Genomic DNA, 21,970 nt, shown 5'->3' with positions numbered 1-21,970 from the left:
CTCTGCTCACACATTACATTTTTGCCATGGACTGGAGTGTTTCCCCTACAGATTCGTATGTGAAAACCCTAACCCCTAATGTATTGGGGGATGGAGCCTTTGGGGGTGATTAGGTTTCCATGAGGTGATGAGGGTGGGGCACTCAAGATGGGAAGGATTACTACGCTTAGAAGAGGAAGAGACACCAGTGTGTTCACTCTCTCCACAATGTGAGCACAAAGCGAGAAGGCAGCCATCTGCAGGAAAAGAGATCTCACCAGAAATCAAATGGGCCAGGGCCTTAACATTGGATTTCTAGCCTTCAGAACTCCGAAGCAATGCATTCCCGTTGCTGAACCCACCCAGTCTACGGTATTTTGTTATGGCAGTCCAAGCTAATACACTGTTCTTCCACCTTTGTTTTCCTCCCTAATACTCATTACTAACATATAATAACATATTAGTGATTTATTCTATATATTACTAATTTCTTCCACCTTTGTTTTCCTCCCTAATACTCATTACTAACATATAATAACATATTAGTGATTTATTCTATATATTACTAATTTATTCTATGTATTGGCTGTCTCTCTTTACTGCAAAATAAGCTTCATAAGGGCAGAGTTTTTTGTTTATTTAGTTCACAGCACCTCTAGCACCTACAATCTGGCACATAATTGATGGCTAATAAATATTTGTTAAGTGCATAAAACACAGTTTTAAAATACCTTAAATGTTGATATATTTAGTAAAAATACATTTCTGTGATGATATTCGAGGACTCCAATAAGAAATAAAAATATACAATCTTGACTAAGTTACATTTTAAAAAAAACAAAATTACCAATATTTGTGTTCTCAAGGAACCAAAGAATTTTCCTTTCCTGATTTTCTTGATCTTTTCTCCTCCTATGAATCCGACCTACTACAGGCTCTGTCTTCCTTGCACCACTGAAATGCGGAACCCACCTAATACTGTTAACCCTAAATGGGATCTTTTCCTCTGCTTACTCCCTCAGTGAACTGATCTACTCTCACTGCTTCAACTATCACCTTTTTGGGGTCACTCTGAAAACCTCAAATCTGGCCTAGATCTCTGTGCTCTGATGCTGTAATTCCAGCTACCTTTGAGATGTACATCACTTCGGGCATATTGTCAGAAATGTCAGAGATTAAGAACATTAGGATGTAGAACTTATTGTACTAATAGAAGTAGAAAAAAATCTTAAATAAAAAAAATGTAGTCTTTAGTAATATATAGACTGACATAATTCTATATACTGCCTGAGTATTTGCTTTCTTTTATTAGAGAAATTAGAAATTATAGCAGGGAATTCCAATCTCTAAATTATGGCTATATATTCTAATTAACAATATACTCTTACACTGACTATAAGTTTCAATTCAACTACTGAATTATTCCCAATATTGTAGTAGAGTTTTATTACTTTCAAATTGAATTTAATCACTTGGGGAGAAAATATAAGAAATTATATAAGGTTTTCAATTTAAGTCTCTGAACTAGGATAGCTTATTTTTGGAAAAAAAAAAACAAACATCTCCCAATATTTTTCTTCATCATTGGTGCCCAAATAATACATTTATTTCTCCAATCATTTTTCTTCATACTCACTACTCAATTCATTATTATTTTAAAGACTTCTCTAAAGCACATTTTTACTTCTCTAAAGATCTTTAGTTATCTTTGATGATGAAATGACAACTCAGAATTTAGATGAAAGTTGGCTATAATTCATTATCCAATTTAAGTAAACCACATATTTTTAGAATTTCGCTGAGCAAACATAAAAAGAAAGGGAATCCCAAGAGAAACCCATGTGGCTAGTCTGGCTTTAGAAACAGGCTCAGCCTCCTGGGGTGATCTAAGTAAGCCCCTGGGTCTCGGGCGGCAGGAGGAAGGCTCTGAGAGTCGGTGATCTTCAGTGCAAACAGTCACTGAGGAGACACAGCCTGTCCCAGTCCTATGTTGCACTTTTAAGATGAATGATTACTAGAGTGTTTCAAGTAAATGTCACTGCTATTTTTTTTCTCAAATATTTTTTTTCTTCAAATTAAAGGTGTAAATGAAATATATTTAGGATAGTTCTTAAGAATCCATGTCCGGCTGGCCCCAATGCCCATGAAAGGTACAAAATTTACTCAAACTAGTAACAAATCCTGTCATGACTCCTTTCAAAATATATTCCCAACCTGAGCACTTCATTCCCTCTCTTCTGCCTCTACAATCTCATGACAGGATTATTGCAAGAGCCTCATAACAGTCTCCCTGGTTCCACCTTTGCCCCAGTACAGTCCATGCTCTACACAGGAGGCCCCCTCCCGCATGACCACTATACAACACACGAGTCGTCATAAGAGTCAGCTCTAGAGATCAAGGTACTCCTCTGCTCCAGCCTTCTACTAGTTTCCCACACCACTTGGAATAAAAGTTAAGTCCTTACAATGGTTTGGAAGACCCTTCATGGTCTGGTCCTCCCATACCTCAACCACTCTCCCCCTCCTTGACTCACTCAGCCCAGTGTCTTCCTTGCCATTCCTTGAACTCACCAACCATACTCTCCCTTCAGGTCCTATGCATTTGCCGCTTCCTCAGCCTGAAGACTCTCTCTCCAGATACCCACAGGACCTGGCCCCCTGCTTCTTACCAGACTTTGTTAGGTAAGGCCTTCTCTGACAGATGAACATAGACTAGTACACCATCTCTGCTGCACAGCCCTCTCTGCTACCTTTAACCTGCCTTATTTGTCCCCAATGTGTTCATCACTGCTTGACATACTATATGTTTGCTTGTTTACTACTTATATTAACAAGAATGTCAGCGCCAAGAAAGCAGAGACTGTACTGTTCCCAGCAACAGACTACAGAATGGTAAACTATCAGTGGGTTCCAATATGAATCACATGAGTCAATGATTAAATATCATGGCAGTTTCTTATCCCAAACTCAATGCAGGCTATTCCTTCAAACTGCATCCCACTATATTTCTACTTTTCTTATAACAAAAAATATTCCTTGTTGTATTAAGAATCATTTTGTACTTACAATGGCATCCTGAAAATATAAAAAACCATGTCTTAATTATCTTTGTATCCCCTGAATCTACCAGTATTTCTTCCTTAGAATAGGTACTCGGTATTTGTTAAGCTAAACGTGAAGTCATGCTGACAGAAAGAGCACATAGCCTGGATTGGAGATGTCTGACATCCATCTCGTACTGATGCAGATACCACAGAAAGCATTTTAAATAATGTTAACAAATAAAAAGATTTTTAGAAGACAGTGAAAATTACTTGGGAAAAAGCCGCTTTAGTTTTATTCATTAATGATTCTGTCTCCAAAAAAGCAAAAAGCCACACATGCTTTATTCTATCTTTTCAAGAAATAAATAACCAGAAAGCATACTGATATCAAGTTATTTTTTTCCCTAAGAATTCTAGGATCATAATTGGAATTAATATCCATTTGACCCCAAAATTTTGTACAAGTCATTAACTGGAGTTTTTTGTTTGTTTGTTAACAATAAGCTTAAATCACTAAGAAAAGATTAATTTATAACCAATATGTTGAAAAAATATACCTTGAGTTTTAGACTTTCACCAAATAAAAAAAAATTAAAGGGTGTGATACTAAAAAGCTTAAAGTTCACCATCAAGAAAAGTCAACTCTACACAGCTATTTATTCCCCAAGACTTGAGGACAAGCAGGATTTTACTTTTCAGTCAAATCCTTTGAAAACTTTTAATCCATTATTACAGTAATCAAAACAGTTGACAACCTAGAAGTCTTTCCCCAAGAAGTAACAGCATTAAAGTGGTACATATACACAATGGAGTACTATGCAGCTGTAAGAAAGAAAGATCTCTTATCCTTTGAGATAACATGGAGGGACCTGGAAAGTATTATCCTAAGTGAAATAAGCCAAGCAGAAAAAGACAAATACCACATGATCTCACTTATATATGGAATATACTGAACATAACAGTCTGAGGAATACGGTAGACCCAGAAACATGTAAGTAGGGCACAGACTGACATCTGTCAGAAGGGGGGGGGGGTGGGAAGAGGTAAAGCACAGAACTTATATGTATGTATGCATGACCAATGGACATGGACAACTAAGCCGGGGATGGGGCAGGTATGGGGTGGGGAGGGGGGTGCCAATGGGGTAAAAAAGGAGAAACATCTATAACAAAATAAATAAATAAAATAAAATAAAAATATGCAAAAAACAAAAAAACGCCAAAAAAATTAAAAAAAATAAATGATACAGTAAAAATAATATCTTGCCTCATATAGTATTAGCTCACCTCAGGTATGAGTCTATCCAAGTGCTCAACTCGATTTCCATGAGAAGGGTGTGTGGATAACCATTCTGGCAACTTGGGATGACCAGAGAGGGCATCTGCCAGTTCCATCTGCTGCCAAAACACTGCACTGGCTCTGACATCCACACAAGCCTAAAACCAAAATTAATAAAAGCACACAACGAGTTTAATTATGAGGACATCTTTAAAAGTTTACCTCTATGTCATTACATGTTATAAAAATATTTTCTATCATTTTAATAAAAGGAGAATACACTCATTGCTTAAAAAACATTCAAACAATATGGTATTATAGAACTCAAAAAAAGAATGCCAACCTTCCCACTTGTCCCTACCCCTACACAATATTTACAATAATACCACTCTCAAAGAGTTTACGTTGTAAATTTAGGTTTTTTGTTTGAGATCTTTCACATTTTTTAAGTATTTATAGCTACAAATTTCACCTTTAGCACTGATTTCACTGTATTCCCATAACTTTTGTTATGTTCTAGTTTTGTTTTCATTCATCTCTAGTATTTATTCATTTCCCTTGTGATTTTTTTAATCCATTGATTGTTTAAAAGTATATTGTTTAATTTCCACAATTTTGTGAATTTTCTAGTTCTACTTTTTTTATTAATTTCAACCTAATCTCACTGTGGTCAAAGAAGATACTTTGTATGATTATCTATTTTAATCTACTGAAACTTCACCTGTGGCCTAACATACGATCTATAAAGAAAAATGTTCTAAATGCTATTGAGAAGAACGCGTATGCTGTTGTTGGGTAGGGTGTTCTGTATATATCTAGTTCATTAATTTTATTTTATTTTTTAATTTATTTTTTATTTATTTATTCCTTGACCGAGGATATTTTTGCATTTATCTTCAGATAGAGCTGGAGAAGAGAGGGGGGAAGAGAGAGAGAGAGAAATAAACATTGATGTGAGAGAGACACATCGACTGGTTGCCACCCACACAACCCCAGCTGAGGCCGGTGACAAATTGCAACCAAGGTACATGTCCTTAGTGGGGAGTGAACCCGGGACTGTCTGGTCTGCGAGCCGACACTCTAACCACTGAGCCAAACCAGCCAGGGCAGTTGAGCAGTTCTTTATTTTTATTTTTATTTTTTTATTTTTTATCCTCATCCGAGGACATTTTTCCATTTTTTGTACAGACAGAGTGGGAGGGAAAGAGAGGAAGAGAGAGAGAGAGAGGGAAACATCGATGTGAAAGGGACACATCGAGTGGCTGCCACCCGCATGACCAACCAGGGCCGGGGACAAACTGCAACCGAGGTACATGCCCTTAGCGGGAACCGAACCCGGGTCTCTCGGGACAGCAGGCGGACGCTCCAACCGCTGAGCCAAACCGGCCAGGGCGGTTGAGCAGTTCTTTACAGGGCAGGTCTAGTGGTCACAAACCCCTTCAACTTTTTAACTAGAAATGTCATTTTTAAAAGACAGTTTTGATAGATATAAAATTCTTGAGTGACAGGTTGTTTTTTTTGTTTTGTTTTAACACTTTGACTATATCAAGCACTATCTTACGGTCTCCAAAGTTTCTGATGAAAAATCTGCTGAAGATCTTACTGAGGCTCTCTTGAATGTAATGCTTCACTTCTCTCTTGCTGCTTTCAAAATTTATTCTTTATATATATGTGTGTGTGTGTATATATGTATATATATACACATACATATATATATATATTTTTTTAAGTTTGATTATAATGTATCTTGGTGTGAGTCTCACTGGTTCATCTTACCTTGAGTTCACTGAGCTTCTTGAATGTCTTTTTTTTGGAAAAAGCAAACACTTTTATTAGCATAGGAAACTCAAGGGAAACTTGGCTACGTCCATAAACGTGGCACTTGAGTAAATGGCTCAAGAACAATACCCACAGCTGGAAGGACTTGTGCAGATTCCACTTCCATGGAACAAGCTCTTGGAGGGAGGGTGAAACTCAGCTCTGACCTCTTCCTGTTTACTTAAAGAGCAGCTCCTCCAAGTCCTGGTCCCTATGCCCCAGATATCCCAGAATTCAGAGCTCCTTGGTCTTCTTTTGTCTACATACCTTCCCCAGGTGACCTCAATCAGTTTCATGTCTTTATTCTGTGACATCAAAATGTCTATTCTGGCCCTGACTTCTCTGGGGCTACATAGAACCAATCGCCTATTTGAACCTCCATTTGGATATATCATAGGCATCTCATATTTGGAATGGCCAAACTTGAACTCTCAGTCTTCTTTTTCCCAATGTCTTATTATTGCATAAGAAGTCACCCCAAAACCTAGTGACTTAAAATGATGATAATCATAGATTTTGCTCACAAGTCTGTGCTTTTGGCTCAATGGGGATTGCTCCATGAAGCATCAGCTGGTACAGCTTGATCTGGGGCTGCGAATCCGTTCCCAAGATGGCTCATCCCATAACTGGCAAGTTCTTGGATGTTTATATCCATATACATTGCATCAAATTTGGGAAGTTTTCAGCTATTATTCCTTCAAATATTCTCTCTGTACTTTAATCTTTCTCTTCTCCTTCTGGGCCTTCCACAATGTATATGATGGTCCACTTGATGGTGTCCCATAGGTCCCTTAAAATCTGTTCACTTTTCTTTCTTTTTTTCTGTTCCTAGGCAACAAAAATTTTTATTGTCCTAGCTTCAAGTTCACTAATTCTTTTTTCTGCTTGTTCAAACCTGCTTTTGAATCTATCTAGTGACTCTCACATTTATATTATTATATTTTTCAGCTTCAGAATTTCTTGTTGGTTTCTTTTTAGGTTTTCTATCTCTACATTGATATCTTTACTTCATTAATAATCACTTAACTTTCTCCACAACTTCCTTCAGTTATCCAAGCATCTTTAGAACAACTGTTTTAAAGTCTTGTCTAGTGTATCTGACATTAGGTCTTTTTCAGGGAAAATTTTGGTTGACTTATTTTTTTCCTATAATGGGCCATACTTTCCTGTTTCTTTGTATAATTTGTGAATTTTTTTTGAACACTGGACATTTGAACCTAATAACGATGTATTTCTGGATATCAGATTCTACCCCTTCCCCACAGTTGGCTGTTTTTTGTATGTATGTATGTACTTTATTGTGGTAGGCTGTCTCTGTGCTGAGGATCAACCTAAAGTGGAAACTTAATGTCTTCTCAGGTTTTTCTCTGAGCCTTTCCCTGGTCTGTGCAGTCACTTTCTAACTTTCCCATATATACAGTTATTTTTTAATATCACACTCTTTAATGTCTGCCTCTCAAAAGGAAAAATGAAAAGTAAAAAAAAGTGAAGGGGAGGACATCAGATCTCTAAGTCTCCTAGAAGTCACTTCAGCCAGAGGGAGAGAGACTTGAAATAATGGGGGAAGGCACAACAACAATGGCTCCCCACTGCTTTCCCTGCACCTCTAGGATCAAAAGCAACATTCAGCGACCAGAATACAGATTCCTGATATTTGGAGGACAGTGTTCTCTTTGCTCGACCTGGCTGCCAAAGATGTGTACAAGCTGTTCCAGGAACACATACACAGCTATCTGCCATGTGACTAGGGGTGGAGATTACAATATAATTAAGATTTTTGAGTACTCTAAGTTAGAAAGAATCCAAGGTACTTTGTCCTGGATTTACATATATGGATTTACATGTATATATGTGTATAAACAGGAATACACAAATGTTTATAACAAACATAAATATGTGACTCATGTTTATACATATATAAATACGTATGTATATATGCATGATATGTGTAATATATGTGTGCTGATGTATAAAATGTTATATATATGCATTTATGTGTGTGTATATATACACACACACACACACACATATCTATACAGAAATAATTATTTGATGCTGAATTCTAAACACACACAGAAATATGTCCTTCAAGAACAAATCAAGATTCATAATATAAATATAAACTGAGACAAACAAGCAAGATAGTCTTCTAAGATAACTGATAAAAAATAAGTTGAATTTTAACTAAAATCATAAGCTACCATTTCAAAAAGCACAACCCACCTAGCAGTTAAAACAATTCTGAAAACTGGAAGATAAACATTTTAACAGCCCAGCCAGGGTGGCTCAGTGCACCAAGAGGTCGCCGATTCGATTCCCAGTCAGGGCACATGCCCAGGTTGTAGGCCCAATCCCCAGTGGGGGGCATGCAGGAGGCAGACAACTGATGTTCTCTCTCATCAATGTTTCTATCTCGCTCTCCTTCTCCCTTCCTTTTTCTCCAAAATCAATTTTAAAAAATTTTTTAAACATTTCAACAGACTTTACAAATTCAGTAATTATCTATTATGAGATTTATTTGCTACAAAGACCAAAGCATATTTATGCATTACTTTTCAGACTAAAAGTGTTAATCACAAGAGAAATAAAATATTTCCCACTTCAATCTCTAAGAAACACAATTGAAGGCTATCATTAAAGCAATATTTGATATACAGCAATAAAAGACATTAATTATCCTAACAGACTATAAAATATTCCAAACTTAAAGTATTCCAAAGAACTGGAGATATGCGCTTTAATAGTAAGATAAAGGTGTTAGAGTTTGCCTATAATTCCAATGTCCAATTCAAAGACCCATCAATATCAGATAACTTTGTTTTCAAAAGGAATGTTTTATATTTTTCCCATTTAAAAAAATATATTTTATTGATTTTTTAGAGAGAGAGGAAGAAAGAGAGAAAGAAACATCGATGTGAGAAAAAAAGAAATATTGATCGACTGCCTGCTGCAAGCCCCCCACTGGAGATCTAGCCCACAACCAGGGCATTTGCCCTGACCAGGAATAGAACCAGGACTTCTCAGTCCATGGGACGACACTCAATCTACTGAGCCACATCGGCCAGGCATATTTTTCCCAATTTATAAAAATTAAGTGATAGGGTGACATCAGCAAAATGATAAAACTCACCAACTTAAAAACAATACACAGACAAATTTCATTTGTAATTAATCCAGAACTACTTCAAAGACTCCTACATCCAGAGTAAATGTGAAACCAGACACATCAAAGTCAGTAGAAAAATTCAAGACAGTCCCCTGCCAGGATTCCTACCCTCAACACAGTGTCATACAATTGGAAGGAAATCCTAGTTTCCAGCTTCTCCATGGGTAGGAAAAGAGTTGGACCATATGTCCAGGATTCCAAAGTCTCCAGGTGTGTCCAAGGGACTGGCTTCTGTCTTGCCTCTGTCAGGCCACTGACAAGAGCCAGCATGCACTACATGCCTGGGAACCAGAGAAACAAAGATGGCAGTTTGAACTGACACACAGCAGTCACCACAGTCCCTCCCCCAGCTCAGCACAGAGCAAGTTGGGAAAGAAATCCCTGATCCCAGCTTCTCCTCTGGGGCGGGAAGGAGGTGGGCCACATGGCTAACATTGCAACATATCTGGAAGCTGCCGGAGGGACTGGCGACCACCTTGCCTATCTCAGAGTACTGACAGGGCCCTGCGTACTTTAGGTGCCTGAGGACCACTAAGAACAAAAACAGGGGTTGGGACTAGCATGAAGGTTTGAGAGGCCCCCAAAATCTTTGGCTGAGATATTATTAAAATCCCCATCGTACCAAAAGCAATCTACAGATTCAATATATTCCCTATCAAAATCCCAATAGCAACTTTTTTATAGAAATAGAAAAAACAATCTTAAAATGATACAGAACAAACCCTAAGCAATCAAAAGAATCTTAAGAAGAACAAAGGTGGAGGCATCACACTTTATTTTGAAATATATTACAAAGCTATAGTAATTAAAACAGAATAGTGCTGACATAAAGACTGACAGCAGACCAACTAAACAGAACAGGGAACCCATTAATAAACTCCTATATCCAATCAACTCATCTTCAACAAGGGTGCCAAGAATATACAACGGGGAAAGTACAGTCTCTTCAACAAACGGTGATGGGAAAACTGGATATCGCATACAAAAGAATAAAATTGGACCTTTATCTTACACCATAAAAAATAACTCAGAATGGAGTAAAAACTTAAACGTAAGAGTTGAAACTATAACACTTCTAGAAAATATAGGAAGAAAGCTTCTTGACACTGGTTTTGGCAAGGATTTCTTGGATATGGCAACAAAAGCAAAAACAGACATGTGGGACTACATCAAACTAAAAAGCTCCTGCACAGTAAAGGAAATAACAGTGAAAAAGCAACCTACAGAATGGGAGAAAATATTTGCAATCCTATATATCTGATAAGGTTTTAGTACTCAAAAAAGTATAAGGAACTCCTACAACTCAATAGCAAAAAGACAAATAACCTGGTTAAAAATAAACAAAGAACTTGAATAGACATTTTTCCAAAGAATACATACAAATGGCCAACAGGTATATAAAGGAAGTTCTCGATATCACTAATCCTTCAAGGTAATGCAAATCAAAACAATGAGATATCACCTTACAACTGTTAAGATGGCTATTATCAAAAAACAAAGCATAAGTGTTAATGATGATATGGAGAAACTGGAACCCTTGTATCCTGTCAGTGGAAGTGTAAAATGATACAGTCACTATAAAAAATAATATTGATGTTCCTAAAATATTAAAAATAGAACTTTTATATGACCCAGCAAGCCCACTAATGGGTATTGATCCAAAAGAATTAAAAGCAGGGTCTCAAAAAGATATTAACACTATAGTAACTGAAGTGTTATTCAAAACAACCAGCCCTGGCCGGTTTGGCTCAGCGGTTAGAGCGTCCGCCTGCGGTCCGGAGAGACCCGGGTTCGGTTCCCGCTAAGGGCACGTACCTCGGTTGCAGTTTGTCCCCGGCCCTGGTTGGTCGTGCGGGTGGCAGCCACTCGATGTGTCCCTTTCACATCGATGTTTCCCTCTCTCTCTCTTCCTCTCTCTCCCTCCCACTCTGTCTGTACAAAAAATGAAAAAAATGTCCTCGGATGAGGATAAAAAAAAAAAAAAAAAAAAAAAAAAAAAAAAAAACAAAACAACCAGATATGGAAACAATCTAAATGTCCATCAATGGAAAAATGGATGAAAAATATTGTATATACATAAAATGGAATATTATTCAGTCTTTAAAAAGGGAATCCCACCATAGGCAACAATATAAACGAACCGTGAAAACATCTCCTAAGTGAAATAAGCCAGTCACGAAAGGACAAATACAGCATGATTCTACTTTGATGAGGTTACTTAAAGTAGTAGACTCAGAGAAGCAGAGGGAGAATGGTGGCTGCCAGGGTCTAGGGGTGGGGAAAATGCGAAGTTGCTATTCAACAGGTATAAGTGTTCAGTTATGCAAGATGAATTAATTCTAGAAATCTGATGTACAACCTTGAATTATATATGTCAAATGTTCTTACTATAATAAGAAAAGTGAAAATTATAGATCAAAATGGCAATGTTTTTTAAATATTCAGCTCATCACAAGCCTAACTCATTTGCCTCCATAAAAATTTTTGCAAAGTAAAACTAATGTGCCTTAAAAAAAGAGAAATGGGAAGACTTCCATTATTCTGTAATTCATTTCATTTTAGTTTAAAGTGTTTTGCATTGTGACTGCCAGCAAATCAGTTCAGCAATACAATAAATCTGTAATACATTTTCATGGATGTATTTTTCTCCATCCTAAAGCTTTATCATAATTAACACTCAACACTTAGAGCTGAAATCATAAAAACTAAAAAATTAAATACACAGCCCGGCCCATGTGGCTCAGGGGTTGAGCATCGACCCATGCACCAAGAGGTTGCTGGTTTGATTCCTGGTCAAGGCACATGCCCAGGTTTGGGCCAAATCACCAATGGGGGGCATGCAGGAGGTGGTCAATTGATGCTCTCTTTTAGCGATGTTTCTATCTCTCTCTCCCTCTCCCTTTAAAATCAATAAAGAAAAAAAAATTAAGTATACAAAACCCTGTCTCTTTTTTCTAGGTAATATAAATAAGATGTAATGCATGATGCGTGCATTATGAAAATTTACCTTAAAATAATCCTAGTAAATGAGATGTTCTCATTTACAGTTTTTTTCTTAAATGAAACAATAAACAAAGAATATAAGCTAGTAACTCAAACAGAACTCAAAGATAATTTGCTATGACAAAGGCTCAGATTCTAGCCTGGTCTCTTGCTACTAACTAGGTATATGTTACTGGACAAATCACTTTGCCTCTTTGAACCCTAATTTCCTTATCTATAAAAGGAGAAGGCGGATTAGATTATTTCTAATTTTCCTTCCTGCTTCAAGAATCTACAACTCTATTATTTTACGGAAAATTTAGAATTTTGAATTTTCTCTTATCTCTATGATAAAAGTAAATTTTACTTATTACCTATTTCCCTCACTAGATGGTGCTATCTGCATAGTTATTTGGGCTACTTGAAGAAACCAGCAGGCAGTGTCTCTTACCAGGTCAACTTACAAACTTTGGGGGCTGGACAATTCCTCCCTCCCAAGGGCTCTCCAGGCCGCTATAGGATATTTAACAGGCCTGCTCTTATATCCAATATGTTCATTAAACATCAGTAATCCCCATCTCCCCAATCACTGTGACAAAAACAATGTAAAGTACCCTACTAAGAGGCTGCCCCCCCCCCCCATTAGAACCATTAAAAGAAAATAAGCTTTCTTTTTCATGGTTAAGAAACAAATTCATAACTAAAAATGAATGGTTTAATAGTTTGTGAAATCAAATAAAAGTCATTTCTGTAAATGACTGCAAAGTGCCAAATTCTTTTTTTTTAAATATGTTTTTTTATTGATTTTTTTTTAAAGAAGGATAGAGACATCATTGTGAGGTAGAAACATAGAGAGCTGCCTCCTGCATGCCCCCTACTGCGGATCAAGCCTGCAACCTGGGCATGTGCCCTGATCAGGAATCGAACCAGGACCTCTCAGTCCATGGGACTGACGCTCAATCCACTGAGCCACACTGGCCAGTCCCAAATTCTCTTTATAGTGACAAATGAATACATAAACACAACAAAATCCAATATTTCATGGGACATCTTTTTGTCAGCTGGTAACTAACAGCTAGTTATTATTCTGTGCTTACATGTCACCTCAGTCCTACCAGCTTTTACTAACTCTGTATTAGTCATTTTGAATTTATATAATGATAAATTAAATATCTTATAAATAAAAAGTTAAAACTATAAAAATGTAAATATACAAAATAAAATCACAGCCAATAGTAGCACAGAAGTAGAGAGCACTCTAGGGAAGGCAAGCTGCCTATTTTGAAAGAGGCCTCAAGAATAACTTGATTTTAATGAATGTTCCATATTCTCTTTAGCCCTTGGCCTTAATAGCTCATAAATCTAATAGGACAGCACATGACCAATAGATCCATCTCCCAAGAATAGTGCCCATTAACCAAGCTCACAAGACTGACATAAACCAGAATGCCAACTTATTAATTTATGGCAATAACTGTAACTGCCAAAACTACCATGAGCACAGGGCATTTGTGCCCTCAAGTCAGCATGTTCTCTCCTTCTCAGGCATGGTACAAAGTAAGCCAGTCTAACAAGGATGGAAAGGAAAAAGAGCATTATGTTATGTGATTTGAATATTAAATGGCAAGAGGCCAAGGGAGTCTGATGCATTAATGTCCAAAACAAAGGATACAAGCCACAAATAAGAATCAAGTCCAGGATACTCAAAATAATCCTTTGAGGTAGGTACTATCATTATCCCAAATTTTTCAGAGTAGAAAATAGACTAGAAGAGATTAAGTAATTTTTCTACACTCATACGGAAGAGAGAGAAGTTCAGACATAGGTCTAACTCTGGAGTCCAAGGTCCTTACCACTGCGTAGGATACAATATAAAATCCTTAAAATTTCTAACACAGAAGTCTCTACCTACCTCTCACTTTTCTCTCTTGACACTGGTGCTCCTGACTCTACCTATTTTGTAGTCACAGAGAACTTCCAGCTCCTGGACTAAGCCATCATTTCTCTTCCTTTACACGTTATCCGCCACGTCCAAAACTCCCCCGTCTTATTCTTCACCAGAATAACTGCTACTTAGCTTTTACATCTCCATGTCAAATAATTTCTTCCTCAGTCTATTCCCTATAATAAATTTGCTTCATCCCTAGAAAAACTCGCATCTCTATACTATATTCTTCAATTGGGAGCCTATATATCATATCTATCATAATACTTCAAACTGTAAAAATTATTTATTAAATGTCTCTGTTTCTTACTCAAACTGTGACCTCCATTAAGGTATGGTGCATCCCTACATCCTGGAAGATGATAGGCACACATTACATACACGGTGAATTAATAAATGAAAATGAACATAACAGGTCAGAGAAGAGCTATGTACATCAATTTAGAGAGAGTGCTACCTGGGCCTAAAAAAATCTGTCTTTTGCTTATATTCATAATTTTTTTTAATGTGTCAAACAGAATTAGGGGATAAGTCTGCCCAGAAACTGAAAAATTTGATGGCAAATGCTGGCCAATGTCGATTTAAAACTTGCCTTGAGAAAGTGAATAACCTAGCTTACTAGGTCTGATTCCTATTTGTGGCAGGGTGGAGAACAGAATGGAGGGGAATATAAATGGAGTCAGTGAAAGCTATAATGAGGCTGGCACAGAAGTTCAGGTAAAAGATGCTAATAGTAGAGGTGGAAACACATTGGGTATATTTTATAGATAGAACTGCTGGGACTTAGTAAGCAATTACATGTAAATGATAAAGAAGAAGGAAGTACTAAGGAGGACTCCAGGTTTTTTCCAAAAGCAACTGAATATAAAGTGGTATATTTATTAGAAAAAGGAAGACTAGAAGAGAAACAGATGTGACCAGAAATCAAGGATTTAACATTGAATTTATTAGGTTTGAGATACCTGAAAAATATAAAGAGGAAATAGCAGGACAACATCGGAATATAAATGATTAGAAGATTAGTACTCTTAGGGCTTTAATTGTATTGAAATGATATAGGTCCTGTTTTTGTTCCTATCCAACAGATGAGAAAAATCAAGGTACAAAAAGGATAAACAACTTGCCCAAGATCACACAGCTAGGACTCTATGGCACAGCAAATTCTTAAACTGAGGCAGTCTAGTTCTAGAGCTCACTCATTATCACGACACTATATTGCTTCTTGTGCAGCTGACTGATACCCTGCACTATGGGGATGCCAGGAAGGTTCAGTATTTGGTACCCAGGAAAGAAGGGGTGAGGTATAAGGTTCAAATAGCAAATAAAGTTAAGTCTCCACAATGAATGGGAAAACCCCCACCTCCTCCTTTCCCTAAATCCCTTACACCCCCCTCCTGAGAATCCAGTTTTACAGGATTTTTCTGCAAAGAAACTTGAATAGCCTCAGAAAAAAGGCCTATACGTATTCCATGTGGAGGTTCCAAAAAAAAGAGCTACCTCATTGTCTTATAATCTTACAATGACATCTACTATCCCAACCTATGCATATTGAGCTTCTAAAAAGTTTCTTAATGCCATCTTAGAAAATACGGACAGACAACTTATGAATCAAAAATTTGGGGATTTACAGTTCCATCCATGAGAGAGTAATTAATACTGGACTTGTCCTCCCAAACATAAATATCTACAAAACTAAACAGATATATAGGGCAAACATTTTCAGGTACTGAACAACAGGTAGAAGAATGTAATTCTTGAGAGAAACAGAAACACCCAGGGTTATGTCCAGATTTGCCCTTACTCTCTGCCTAGGACAGTTTCCTGACAAGAGAGGGAGGCAGAACCTCTAAGAGAACATGGTGAGACTAGCTGAGCTAAGGAGTCAGGACACCAAGGGTTAGGGCTGCACAAGTGGCTGGAATTTGCTAGATTGTACCACAAAAGAGTCTGTCCCAGAAATTGATACAGAGGTTCCTTGGATTTCATTAAAATTAAAAGTTTGCTGTGCAAAAGATAAAAACCCTATTAAGGAAAAGAAGAGTCACAGATAAGGAAAACTACTTTCACATATAAACACATGACTATTCAGAATGTCTAAATAACAATCTCAAGTCAATAGTAAGAAAAACAATCCAACTAGAATATAGCAAAAGATTTGAACAGATACTTAACCAAGGAAGAATACAGGTGGCAAATAAGCCATAAAATCATTAGTCAGGTTATAAAATACTAAATCTTCTATAACAAGAAACCAATAATGTCAAAACCTAATGAGTCAAGAAATTACAAAACAAACATATTACACAGAATTATAAAGGTAAATAGCTAGAAGAATTTAAGGTGATTTTCACCTCTGGGTCTAAGGAAGGGGGCAGCAGAGGCTGTTATTTCCCATTATAACACTAAATGACTTTTCTAAAAAAACGCGTGCGCGCGTGCACGTACATGTACACACTCACAAACACACACACACACACACACACACACACTTTAAAGGGGGTATGGTTGCCCTGGCAGGTGTGGCTCAGTGGGATGGAGCATCGTCCTGTGTACCAAAAGGTTGAGGGTATGATTCCCAGACCAGGCACGTACCCAGGAACAATTTATTGAGAGAGGCAAAGATTTTGTAACCAGAACACACTTACCTAAAAGGAAAATTTCATAAACTGTAGCACATCAGCACTAGGAAAGTCATGATATAGCCAATCCATGGACAATTATTTGGCAACCTCTTCATCTATGCAGTCTGATAATTTACTCAATTTGACTTATGTACATTCAAAAAACTGCTTTTGTTTTTGTGAATAAGTAATATCTTGGTTTATGAAATTAAATCCATAAAACTTATAATGACAAGTTCAAATAAGAATGACTTAACTACCAAAAACTCAACAAAGAATCAAATACAATTTGAATTTAATATGTGAAGTGGTACTGTTTTGACTCATTTTTAAAAGTTCGGTTTTACTTCTAATGTTAAATACTATTACTAATAATACTCGGTTATCACAGGTGATTAAAAACAGCAACCTGACATAAAGACATGAACAAAGCTAACAAATCAGGATAAATACTCAGAGCTGCTCTCTGTGGAGAACAAAAATAAGCCATCTGCTATAACAAAAATAATCTGAAAGATACAGAATAATAAGCCTGTTCTTCTACCGTTTATTTTAACAGTGAAAATTCAATTTACTCAGCCGGGATCTTAGCTACAATATGATAAACCCTTCTTCCAGTATGAAAAACAGCTATACATCATCTTACTTACTTAAAAAGCCTCCTCAGATCCCCAAAACAAGGGAGAAGAGTAAACTAAAGAGAGGATTAGCTTCCAGAGGGTACAGATTTTAAATGGTGTTGATGGAAACTGTATACAATCGCTCATTCTCTGTCCGTGCCAAACTTCATAAGACAACGCACATTTATCTTTTACCATGTGAAGGACACTGTGTATTCTCAACTACTGAACATTTTACCTTTGCAGCAATTAGTAGTCCAATTTTGTCAGCTTCGGCCTCCAATGTTCTACTGTACGGTCTACTAAACAAATACTAAGAAATAGAAAAGAAAAGCTCCATTAACGTTATTTCAGAACAAAATCAGATTTTTAAAATTAATTTCGTGGAATATCTAGAATCAAGTTTTTATACTCTCCATTTATTAGCATTCAAAGAACACTATGGTATAAAACACACAATGCAGACTTTATTTCCTCTACCAGAGATTGATATTTTTAAGACATAGAAAGAATAAAAAAAAAAAAATCATGCCTACAAACTTCTGAAAACTCTACTGTATCGTATAGAGTACTTCTTTTTATCCATTTATAATCTCCATCTACTATGTAGAAGATTCCCTAAGAAAGCTTGTTGATGCAGTCTTTTATTATGGCCAAGGCACATTTTGATCTTGTGGTTTTAAAAGAAAATTGAAAAAGTATAGCTATCTAATAGCCAGTGACACTACTGGAGGATTTATTTCAGTTGGAAAATTAACCATATAGCAGAATGTTCTTTCTTTGATAAACTATCTTAATTTCCTTTTTTCTAAGTATTGATTAGTTAGGAAAATGAAACTTTCTTCCAACCTCAATAAAAAAAATGCAAGTAGATATTGTAACTTTAATTTTCCTAATTACTTGTATTTATGTGAATGCTTTCCAGTTAATTCTAATTTTCAGTAAGCACTAAAACTTTGTAGGAGATGGATCAATAGGCAGGACTTTTGAGAAAAGAGCTATTAATTGAGGAAGCAATTTTTCAGAAGTACATGTCAATGATAGCTAGAAATAATATAATCAATCTGATCCACAGTGTGTGACTGTTGTATAGACCTTTCTTCCTCTTCAATAATGTCTGTTTTAGGTTGCTAAACTATATTATATAGTGTCTTCACTCGCCATGACTCATCTACAGGTGTCCCATCAACTCCACTGATAGTATAACTAATTTAAAACATTGGCTTTCAAAGGAGAAAAATTATGTTCAATTTCAAAAGCTGACACTTTTTAACTGTTCACCCTGGGCTAATTATTTAACACCTCTAAGCCCAGTGGCATCACATGTCGCAGAGAGGATAAAATGAGCAAACAATAATAATGGCTCCTATTTATTGAGTCCTTACTTTGTGCCAGGTACTGTGCTAAATGCTTTAAATCAGTGGTTCTAAAAGGGATGTGACTGTGACTGTGTCCCCTGGGGACATTTGGAAATATCTGGAGAGTTTTGATTGTCTGGAGGAGTGGGGGTGGGTGGGAAGGGAGAGTGCTACTGGCATCCAGTGGGTAGGGGCCAGATGTTCAGAGGCAGCTAGATGTTTAGAGGCTACTTAGCACCCTGCAGTACACAGGGCAGCTCTCCAAAAAGAACTATCCAGTGCAAAAATATTGGTAGCGCTTACAATGAGAAATCCTGCTTTAAATGTTGCATTCATTTCACAACAATGCTTTGAGTTAGCCAGTATTATTATTCCAATTCACAAAGGAAGAAATTGGGATCTATATAGGTGAAGTAACCTGCCCAGGTTCTATAGTGTTTAGGTCTAAAGAGTCTGAATTCAAACACTGGTCCGTCTCATCAGAGCTAGTATTTTTTTTTTTTTCTTTTTCTTTTATTGATTTTAGAGAGAGAGGAAGGGAGGAGAGATAGAAACATTGATGAGAGAGAATATCAATTGGCTGCCTCCTGCATGCCCCTCACTCAGGATTGGGCCCACAACCTGGGCATGTGCCCTGACTGGGAATCAAACCAGTGACCTCTTGGTACATGGGTCGATGCTCAACCACTGAGCCACAGCAGCCAGGCAGAGCTGGTACTCTTAACCCCTGTACATAATTAATCTATACTGTTTATCCTAGTGTCTAACATATGGTAAGCATGTCATAAATGTTTGCTACTATGATTATTATTAATAGTTCTCAAAACCCTGCCTGGTAGCGCTCTATGAGGGCTGCTACATTATACCCAAATCTTTAAGATTACAAAAACAGGGCTCCCTGATGGTTAAGTGAGGGCCCTTACTTCTTCCTTCTTCTATTCCTTTCTCTGGCAGATAAATGTCAGCAATTCCCCTTCCTTTATGACGTCACTATACACATTCCCCTCTGCTCTCTAGTCACAACAGGCAAGGCTTTCTAGGCAAAAATATTTCCTTGTCACCAAAATCTGGGGACACTTGATTTCAGGGAAAAGGGTTCAAAGAGAAGTAATCCCTACTTTATTTTCTGTTTGATTATTATATTAAAGAATTATACTGAAGTAGCAGGATTCATCAAGTATTTCGAAAAAGAAAAAGCTACAAGTTATCTTTATGACCAAATCTTCTGGTTCCATTACAGACAAAGCTATCTATTGATAGAGAAAAAACTAAATTAACTCCGTTGACTTCCAGCATATCATAACAGAAATAATATTCAAAATATGAGATCTTATAACCTAAGCAATAACCATTCCTTCTTTTTCCTTTTAAGAACATTTATTTCAATATAAATGAAGCCAAATAATATGGTAACACTATATAAAAGACTTAGTTATCCAATTTCAAAAGCAATTTGTCTCAAAGAATTTTACACATCAGATTTAAACAGCACCCAGATGGCACTCTGATGGGTGCTCCACAAATCATTAAATAAACAAATAACAGATTGTTCTTAAATAACCAAACCTCCCAGGACAAGAAGGAATATTTGAAAAAAGATTTAAATAAAATAATTAATCATAGTTAACAAAGAAATGATCAAGATCGCAGAACCTACTTTCAGTGGTGCTGTTTTGAACAAAATGAGACTCAACACATTTTATGAGATGATTATCATTATACATAAGCACTAAAAACAAAAGTTAACAAACACCTAATAAGACTGTCCTTTCACTCTTCTCTAGGCAATGTTAGTTTAACTAGGAGTAAGAAGATAAGGGTGGTGAAGTAGCCCAGCCAACCTTGTGCCCATAAACGTTCACAGGCTTTAAGAGTTCCCCACCAAAATGCAAATATTTGAGGGGACAGAGAATCATCCAGTGAGTACAGCACAGTCACTACGAGAAACAAAAATGGAAAGTTTGAAGGTAAAGCGACAGAAGGAAAGGAAGGATTTGTGACTGGGTTGTCTTTGTAAGACAGGTAACTATTCCAAAAAAAAATAAATTATGTTAGCCAAAAGTTTCTAAGCCCTTCTAACCCATCTATCTTCATCATTTAAGAGATTATCTCCCAAATATGAGAAAATAACAAAACACTAAATTGGTACTCATATTTCATGATAATATGTGAAAACTTCTCTGGCATTTATTGCTTTACAGTAATATTAAAATATCCTCACCACAGGCCATTAAAAATTCAAGTTATTGTCTCAGACTTACCTCTTTCATTTTAGACTGTAACCACTGGCCCAAAATTGCCAAACTATCTCGAGGACAAACAGCCCAAATCATTGTGAGAAAAATCAGACCTAGGAAATCCCACAGATGAACCATGCTGGCCTTTTCTGCCTGAGAATAATCAAAATAATGAAAATTACATCTAATAAATCGAGACAGTACATGCTTACATATTCTAGTTCATCATGTGAAATCACATTAAATAATTACTTACATTTAAATGACCTTCACAAACTAAGATCCTAAGTTTATTTTTCTTCTGTGTGCTTTACCCTTTCTCAGTGCTCCATCCTTTGCTTACATACTTATATGTCCATTCATTTATTCAGTTAACATTTATTGATCCACTTATCACTGAGATACAATGACAGGTTCATTAATCTCCAGTTTCTTATATTAACAAGCATAACAATCTTGTGAAATGTGTACTAGTATCCCTATTTTATAAAGAAACTAAGATGAAGACAGGTTCAAGTTACCCAAATTCACCCATCTATTAGTAAAAGGACAAAGAATTAACGCCAAAAAGGTTTAGTTTCTAACACAGTTACTAATTCTTCTTTAAAATCAAACAAACGTGTTTATTACATGTTTGGACAGAGACTAAACATTACCTAACACATGAAGCAGTTAAAACAAGGAACCATTCAAAAAAATTAGACATTTATTTTATTGATTGATTGATTGAGTGACTGATTTTACTGACTTTAGAGGGAGAGAAAGGGAGAGGGAGAGAGAGAGAGAGAGAGAGAGAACATAGATTGGCCATCTCCTACATGCCCCCCACTGGGGATTTGGCCCACGACCTGGGCATGTGCCCTGACCAGGAATCGAACTGGTGACCTCTTGGTGCATGGGTCGACACTCAACCACTGAGCCA

The 21,970-nt window shown here is 36.7% G+C and overlaps 1 protein-coding gene across 3 annotated transcripts in view; it reads right to left on the bottom strand.

Moving 5' to 3' along the window:
- The window catches only part of OMA1 (OMA1 zinc metallopeptidase), a 58,898-nt gene that overhangs the window by 15,801 nt on the left and 21,127 nt on the right, over positions 1-21,970 (bottom strand). For all 3 annotated transcript variants that reach the window (XM_036256148.1, XM_036256147.1, XM_036256149.1), the window contains exons 6-8: positions 21,073-21,201; positions 17,692-17,766; positions 4,310-4,459 (exon numbers count right to left, since the gene is read on the bottom strand). In XM_036256148.1, the coding sequence (XP_036112041.1) occupies positions 4,310-4,459; positions 17,692-17,766; positions 21,073-21,201 (354 nt within the window). The remainder of the gene's footprint in view (positions 1-4,309; positions 4,460-17,691; positions 17,767-21,072; positions 21,202-21,970) is intronic.

The sequence above is a fragment of the Molossus molossus genome, unplaced genomic scaffold, assembly GCF_014108415.1.
Source record: "Molossus molossus isolate mMolMol1 unplaced genomic scaffold, mMolMol1.p scaffold_m16_p_12, whole genome shotgun sequence".
Classification (NCBI taxonomy): domain Eukaryota; kingdom Metazoa; phylum Chordata; class Mammalia; order Chiroptera; family Molossidae; genus Molossus; species Molossus molossus.
Note: the sequence above shows the minus strand (reverse complement) of the source record. Positions and strands in the feature narration are given on the sequence as shown.